At 29.7% G+C, this 9,180-nt stretch overlaps 1 protein-coding gene across 1 annotated transcript; it reads right to left on the bottom strand.

The window, feature by feature from the left end:
- Nucleotides 1-237: 237 nt before the first annotated feature.
- LOC145001162 (beta-amyrin synthase 1-like) lies at nt 238-8,078 on the bottom strand. The gene is made up of 17 exons (XM_078960514.1): nt 7,809-8,078; nt 7,453-7,728; nt 7,172-7,369; nt 6,961-7,045; nt 6,707-6,873; nt 6,184-6,372; nt 5,296-5,409; nt 5,077-5,196; nt 4,874-4,996; nt 4,697-4,795; nt 4,499-4,555; nt 4,369-4,415; nt 3,427-3,570; nt 3,144-3,321; nt 2,980-3,060; nt 2,803-2,886; nt 238-571 (listed from the first exon to the last, which is right to left on the bottom strand). Exons 1-17 carry the CDS (start codon nt 8,007-8,009, stop codon nt 461-463), a joined length of 2,274 nt encoding a protein of 757 aa, XP_078816640.1. The 5' UTR covers nt 8,010-8,078; the 3' UTR covers nt 238-460.
- Between the last annotated feature and the right edge of the window lie 1,102 nt (nt 8,079-9,180).

Genomic DNA, 9,180 nt, shown 5'->3' on the forward strand with positions numbered 1-9,180 from the left:
ATATCAAATGAATAATAGTAGAGAATATATATTTAATTATTAATTATATACAAAACTAATGATATAAGTCACGACTTAACAAATGTTGTGGCTTGCTAGCTCCGACTCATAAATTTTGAGGCTTGATATTACCGCCACACTAAGTCTCACATTATTAAGAACCTTGATTATAAGTCATCAATTAACAATTGTTTCCTAAAAAATAGATGCTACTTTGGCAATAATAATTTCAATATGTGAAGTAAATTTGGAAATCTCAGTATTAGCATAACATTCCTCAATTATTTTAGCACAATGATGTTGTCATATCACATATGTGCTTTTCATATTCAACATGAATATTAGATTGAAAAGTCCAAATTCCTTCATCATGTTTGACAACGAGAGATTTAAAACAATAGCAAAACTTATGGTCTTTTCATCATATAGCTTGGATGGTTTATGTGTAAAGCTAGTAGTACTACATGCGTTCGAGCTGCTTCCGATAATCAGCTAGCGCCCATAGTGGGAATACATTCCTGTATAGAGCATAGTGCAACATGCAGTTCTTATTGAAGACTCCACTTATTTCCTGACAAATAAAAGTGGATGAATAAGTAAAAAATTAGGTGATGGAGCAACTATATTTTCCTTCTTTATTAAAAACGAACAACTATAGAAATCATTTACTGGTTTATTCTAACATGTTTTTTTAGAGTAAATTGTATGAAGTCCCTGTGTTTTGGGATATTATGTGTGTTTAGTCCATAACTCCTTTCTTTTTCACTCGGATAGCCCCTATGGTTGGTTCTATACAGTTTTGGTCCTTAAATAATATAAAATGAATAATCTTAACCTACTTTTAAAACCACATTATTATTATTATTATTATTATTATTATTATTATTATTATTATTATTATTATGTTAAAGAAGTTTATAAATAAGTATTTAGGTTGTATAACCGAACCACTAGCAAACCTATCACTTTATGGGACTCTTTTCTGGCATATCAAACCTGAAGAATACCAACCCTTCTTCTTCATTATTTTCTCGCTTCATTTGTAACCACGGACCAATGGCCGCCATCATTCTCTTCTCTTTCCAATAACCGTCTTTAATGTGTGTCTGTCTATATATATATATATATATATATATATATATATATATATATATATATATATATATATATATATATATATATATATATATATATATATATATCAAAGTTGTAAAAAACGTTTGACGTTAGATAATCGGTGAACTGAGGTTAAGGGATTACTCTGATAGGGAGATTAATTAGAGGATTAAAGTAGGACCCTAAATTCCTAATTCATTGATTTTTTTTTTAAATAAATATGACTAATATAATAATAAAGTTCATAAATACCAATAATGATTGATACAAGAGTAATCATTCCTCAAATAGTTTTATTGAAATTAAACTTCTTCAAAGAATTAAAATTTACTCATTTGCTATTGCTTTGTTTATTTTTGTAAAAAAAGATTAACCATTAGATACCTTCTAGTCAGTTGGGTAACGGCTATTGAGTGATCAAATATTAATTGGTACCTAATATGGACTTTTACGACACTAATATATATATATATATATATATATATATATATATATATATATATATATATATATATATATATATATATAATCTTTTGAAAACTCATACACTCCTAAGAACCGGGAAATTTTTTGTTGTAGTTTTAATAATAATAAAATAAAAAATTTATGCATATCTAAAACATGTATATATAAGTACTTTTGTCTAAACAAATTTCAAAAAAAACATTTATATATGAAATGTGCATATATGCATATCATATGCATAACATGTAATATATATATATATATATATATATATATATATATATATATATATATATATATATATATATATATATATATATATATATATATATATATATATATATATATATATATATATATATGAACTTTTTGTATATACACTTTCTTTTGAAATTTCTTTAAATGAAAGTTCTTATATATGCATATTTTAGAGGTGTATAAATGTTTTTTTAATCTACAACAAAAAATGATTTCGGGTTCTCACGAATATTTGGTTTTTCCAAAGATCGCGATCCATTGAAAAATCAAAGATTCATAAAAAGCTTAGAACATTTTCCATAATCATATTCTAAAATTTTTTTACCAATCATTACACATTGTGGAAAGTATAGTGTGTTGTCATATCTTTGGTAAAGGGATATAATAAAAAATAAACAATAAATACAAAATTTAAATGAATAATTATCATAAAAATACAAAAACATTCATACGGTTTAATGTGGTTTGTGATTCAAATATGAAACATAGAGCAAAAATGAATAAGTGAAAAAAATAGATTATGTTGTAGAAAAAAGTGAAAATTTTATTATTTTTCTCAATGTACTACTTATATTTTTAGGTTACATTTGTTCCGTTGTATTCTGTTAGTGTCTAATATGTTTCTTGAATACAATATTTATTATATATATGTTATATTGTTTTTATTTTAATAAAACTTATAGTACTTTCATCCTATTCGTTACTTGTTATATATATATATATATATATATATATATATATATATATATATATATATATATATATATATATATATATATCATTATTTTTAACAATATTATATTAACCTGAAATGTGGGCATGTGCCTTATGTATATTTCGTTATTTTAACAATATTATATGAACTAGGGTAGCTAGGGCTAATGTCTTTTACTTCTATTTATGTTTCTTTCATTTTATTTTGTTTAATAGAACTTCTTTTGTTTTGTTATATACAAATATTACCTGTTGAGGAAAATCACCATTTTCCAGCTGAGAATTGATCAACAACTTAGCTGCTCTTTGTAAGGGTTTCGGGTCTCTCTCCATCTAAATGTTTGGAAAGAAATTGAATTAAAAATTATAGATTTCAAAAGAGACTGAACTTTATAATTACAATCAGAATTAGAATTTTATTTTCACCTGCCGAGACTTAATCAGTCCCATCATAGCCCATGCGGTGTGTACCAAGTTCGACCTGCCTCCTTCCAATGGTATGTATTTCTATTTATAGAGTAAAACATATTACTTATTTTCTCATTATTATTCTTAAAACAACTTGTTATGTGATTATGTCATAGTGTTACCTTTTCTGTGCAGGATTTGTAGCTTTCTCCCCAACCACCATCGTCCAATTGCTTTTCTAGAAGAAATCTAACAGCTTTTCGAATCGCATAACAATTTTCAAATGTCTTACCGACAGCTGTCAGTCCCCCAAGTGCAAACCAAGTACCATATGTAAAACATACACCCCAGTTTCCATACCTAATACCCATTATGTTAACAAAAGGACAAGAAAATTAGTTCTCGATTGTTTTAAAGTCTTGTTTTAGTATAAAAAGCAGAAACATAACATAAATTAAAACAAACCATGACCCATCTTGCATTTGCATTTTCTCCAAGTATTCACTTGCACGTGTAAGGAAACTTTCTATCTCTTTTCTTCTATGTTGAGGGTGTAACTTCTTACACAAAACAAGTGCTTGAATCGTTGATGATGTGCACTCAATATACCTAGTCAACATAATATTGTAAGGGGGTCTTTGGATTGCTTTATTAAGCTATATATTTATTATAGCTTATTGTGGTTTGACACTGCCAATAAGCAAATTTTAGGTGTTTCGACAAAGCAAAAATAAAATTCTTTATTTACTTAAATAAGGAGTATTTCATAAGTCAATATCTTCTAACTTATCTAAAACAACTTTCAACTTATTTAAACCAAATTATCTACTAACCTTCTAATAACCATACATTTTTATATACATACATCTAAGATGGATGTTTGTTCATTTTACGTGAATAAGAAAAATTTTGCTAAACACTAAAGAACAATTTATCAACTTATTATGTTTTAATACCGGATAAAGTTAATCCAAACTTATTTTTAAAACTTTATTTTGACACCAGATAAGTTAAGAAACACTTTTACACATAACCATATTAAACACTTTTACTTTGCTTAATTACTACATTTCAAAAAATAAAATAGTCTTTACTCATTGAAGTTTGAAAGATTAGTTTTCGTATATGTAATCCTTGTTGGTAGCATTGATTCTCCTCTTTTATAGGACAGATAACTATCCACTCATAGAAGAATCCTTGTATATATACAAACATACATACATACCATCTTGTCCTTTGGGTCAAAAGAGAGTCCTCTATTAAATATTCAATATTCTAAAGTATCATATATATCATGTATATTTATCCAAACAGTTCCTATATAATGGAAATAAAAGAGAACCTAAATATAATTATATATACAATTGGAAGGAGATATGGAAAGTGTAACTTATGTAGGAGTCCTACTCATGCTCAATAACGATGTCAGCAAACATCTCTGTAGGATTGAAAATCTACAATGAAACAAAATGAATATATGATATAGTAATTAAAAGATTCACATGTTAATAAAATTTTCCATGACTTAAATATATACCTCCAACCACTCGGATGATCCTGCTGGTTCCCATGCCGCTACCCCACCATTCTTGCTCTATATTATTTTCGCATTCAAATTAAACTATGCATAATGCATATTAATATTTTCTTTAAATTAATTATAAAATGGATATATAGTGTCTTGAACATTACAAGTGTTTCCAAGAAATGGAAGTTGAAGCAAGTATACACCAACCTGTAGTGAAAGTATTATGTTGACAGCATCATACAGTTGCTCAGGTTTCATCATTTCACCAACAATTTCTGATGGCATTGTTGAGAGTAATAGACAACACTAGGGACAAAATAGTAATTAGACCATAAGGATTACATATATAAGGAAATTAACCACATTTAACCTAGTCATATATACCTTTAGCCCATCAGCAGTACAATCTGAAACTTGCCATCCATGGTCTTGATCTGAAAAGGTCCATGAACCTTTAGAGATATGTCTGTGCATGCTTTTAAAGTCACCAAGAGGATTCCCTTTAACCTAAATATGAGGTAAAGAATAAAATATATAAGGATTAATGAATTGATGATGACTCAAGAAATACACAAGAGCTTTTAAACCTGTGAAGCTTTTATAAATTCGTGTCCTTTCTTCAAGGTATGCCCAATTTCTTCTGTAAGATCGGTAGCTAGTAAAGCTTGGATGGAAAGAGCAGCATCCCATTCTTGGCTTCCAAAACTCTGTTTTGAAAGCATAACCATGCATTAACTCTTGTGAGTAGAACATTTAAAATACTATATTTGGAAATATCATGAAAATTATGTTTTTTTTTGTCTCACCTGCATTTTCATTCCATCTTCAGCAACCCAGATAAAATCTGGGATTCGAGAAAGATGCTTTTTGAAATAAATGCCATTTGGATCTTCAACCCAGCATGCTAGCATGCACAATGACTGTAAAAAGGTAAAATATTGCAAGAAACAGTAATTTACTTTCAGTTGTTTATATATTATAATATCTTACTTTCATTTATTTGTATTGCAACCTTATACTTGCAATTTGTATCTAGGGGTATTTAGGATTGCTTATTTAAAATAGTTTATATAGACTGAGAATTTAAACAAAAACGTGTTTAATCTTAGCTTAATAGGTACCAAAATGTGATAAGTTGATTAGATATTTTCCAGTTATGTGTGTGACAACATTAACACATACATGTCATTAAATTTGTCGAATTACATGCAGTTTCAGTTATTATACTTTAAACTAAATTTACTTTTTTTCCTTTATAAGCAATTTCCTATAAGTGAGGATGATTTAACTTATTGAAAAAACTTTATTTAGTTCAGTATGTGCTTTTAAAATGCTTCAATCCAAACACTTTAAATAGTTTATTACTGGTTTAAACCATAATAAGTCAATAATTACTTAAAATAGACAATCCCAAATTCCCCTTAAAACATTGTAGTTTGAAAAATCTATGTAGTAATAGGATTGCACTTTTAGTTTTTTATTTGATTAAAACATTGCATTCTGAAAAATCTACCCAAATATCATAGCATTTCTTTATCTTTGTATGACATGGCTATATATAGGTAGATTTTTAAATTACATTGTTGTAATGGGAGCAAATGAAAGTATGTTGTGATATATATAAATAAACAGTTGCTATTTCTTTCACTTAACCCATGTACTTATTATCCTTATTGTGTATGTATGTTGTATACCTTTTCCACAGCACCAATTGTGATATATCGACTATTCTCATCTTCATAATGAATATGTTTCATTGTTGTCTCCAATGCTTTCTTTCTTAATTTATTAAATGGCCAACGATTTTGCAGAGGCTCCGTACAAATATATAAAGTATCCCACATTATATCTTGTAGCAATGGATGATGAACATATATATCTTCCTAAATTTATATAAATTGGATTGGCATATAATTAGAAATCCATGTAAGCATTATGCAAAACAAAATGCTATAATGAGTGAAAAAGGTCAGACGCAAGAAAAAACAATGCACTTTCATTGATTTGTTTATAGCTTCCTACTTTCATTTCTTCCATATATAGCAAAAGCAATTTGCACTGTTATAAGATTTTTTTTTCAAAGTACACAATGCTATAATTTGATTGATTTTTCAAAGAAATATTGTAATAGAAAAAAAATGAAAATAGAATGTTATAATACACAAATGAAAGTACGTATATTGCAATTTCTTGCATTTAGCCTTAATAAAACTTCACCTTTGCACACAAATGCCGTATGCTTTTCCACTTGATCTCATTGTAAGGTTGTGCATAAAGTTCATCTCTAAGTTGTAAAATCAAAGGAGTGATAGGACCCACAAATCTTTTTCCATATAGGTACGACATTGGCATGTATATCAGCCGACAATAGCACCACATTTTTGCTGAATTTAATAAAGGAGAGATATTTCAGATTTATGTAAATACACAAATCCTACTTAGGATTCATGAATACGAGTAGATTAATTAACCTGGATACATAGGAAGGAAAGAAGGAAGGATCCAAAATTCTGGAGGCATGGGGTTGGTTCCTGTCCACTCACATACACCAAGTATCTGAAATAAAATAATTTCTTATAACTTTACTCATATATAGAAACTAAAGAATATATGATATATATTATATACACACAAAAAAAAAAGAAAAAGAAAAAAAGAAAAAGCAAACAGTTGATGTCTTACAGAAAGCCATATTTTACCCCATGATGGGATGGTGGTGACACTACCATGATCCAGGATCCATTTTCGGGCTTTGGTGCATGCCCCATTCAAACCACCATCCAGACCTTCACCCAAAAGCCGCATGCAAATGTAACTTAAAGCAGTCCCAAACATCGTGCTATGTCCCTCTATGTGAAACCCCCATCCACCATCTTCATTCTGTCAATTCCAGATAAGTTGTTAGAATTTTCCATCGCAAAGAAAGCCCATTGGAACAACAAGATTATGATTACATTCGTTACCTGATGACAATATAAATAACGAAGAATTTCTTTTCTATATTCTGCTGGGAAAACAGTGTCAAGGTGGCCAGTGATATACAAACACATGACCAAGGGCTGCATGAAATACATGGGCCCAGCGTTTTCAGCAGGCCAATGTCCATCACTCGCCTGCAAGGCTGCAAAGAAATTGACAGACCTCCGCAAGGCTGTTGTAGCCTTTTCATATGAGATTTCTTCGGAATCCTCAATTTTGACTTGGGGTATCGTTTGTTTGAATTGCTTCTCTTTTAGAAACTGCATATTTATGAGCATATTAAGTAAATTAATACTACCAATATGAATATTGACGATATGAATTTTGGTAATTCATAGACCTGCATGCGCCAAAGGAGATCACTGTTGGGCTTAACTTGGTGTCGGTTGTTCCAGTAATGGGTCCGAGCTTGTTCAACTTCGGCTAGCTCTTCTGGGTTTCCATGATTTGAATCGAACTCCCATATTTGCCTTCCGACAAAGTTGTTTGTGGAGTAGAGGTACGGATCATTGCCCCCTTCAGCTATCTTCAGTCTCCACATATTTTTTTCCTTATTAAACTTCAAGTAAATGCAAAAGTCGAAAATATGATGAAAAGTGTTATAGGGTGTACGTCCTTTTATGCTAAGTGATTATAATTGAAGAATAGAATTCTATGATACTAGATTATAGATTTTACTTTTTTGGTTGACTGCAGTACACATTGTTCCACCAACATTATTAACTTAAAATCAAAAACATGTTTTACTTGTTATATATATGAAAATATAGAGAACTAGAACACGTAGAATGAATGAAGACGATTTTCTATAATAACACTACAAAAATAAGTACAATAGGGGCAGGCGGTCACACCGCCCTTGCATTTGCCACCATTAAAGACGTCGCCAATATTACATAGCACCCGGATCCGTGTGCTTCGGTTCAAATTAATCCAACCCATCGATCTTTTTGTTCGATCCAACGACGTTGGTTGGTTTTTCCAATGTTGACGCTAAAGTGACTTAAATTGTCACCACTAATGCTCTGAATCAGAATAACCATCTTCTCTTTTCTCTTGCTATCAGAGAGATGTCGGCCACCACCACCACCACCCACCGGTTTTTAAGGATTTTCTGATATTATGTTTGTTTTCTTAGAGTATCCACACCAAGGTCTTTCAAAGTTATTTGCAATGCCACCTTGTCCAAATTGTATGACACATATACAGATGAAGCTCTTTCATTATTTGAAAGGCTTGCAAATGTATTGTCATAATATTTTATTAATAATTTATTATTTATTTTTTTATTACCTATTTAAGTGTGTGTATATTATAAATAATAAGATATTTTATTACAAAAATATAAATTGTTGCTGATGTGACTGTGGAGACCATTTTTGAAAGAGTGTTGACATTGCAATGATATGGGGACCACTTTTGAAAGAGTGTTGGCATTGCAGTGATGTGAATGATTTTATTTGTGGTTGCTTTTTTATTTATGACCGTCGGTCAATGTGATGTTGATTTTTTTATTTGTGTTATGATGTTTGATGACATGATTTGTTTGGGTTGTTATTTGATATTATGTTATGATGTATCAGGGATTTTAATGATTTCATTAGGTGATTGTAATGAGTTAATTAGATAAGCCGTCAAATGTGGGTTTGTTCTGACTATTCATCAATAGTGATGGCGGTGGTCAGGGGTGGAGCTAGGATTTTAGGATAAAG

This window comes from Lactuca saligna, chromosome 6, assembly GCF_052625555.1.
Source record: "Lactuca saligna cultivar CGN05327 chromosome 6, ASM5262555v1, whole genome shotgun sequence".
Classification (NCBI taxonomy): domain Eukaryota; kingdom Viridiplantae; phylum Streptophyta; class Magnoliopsida; order Asterales; family Asteraceae; genus Lactuca; species Lactuca saligna.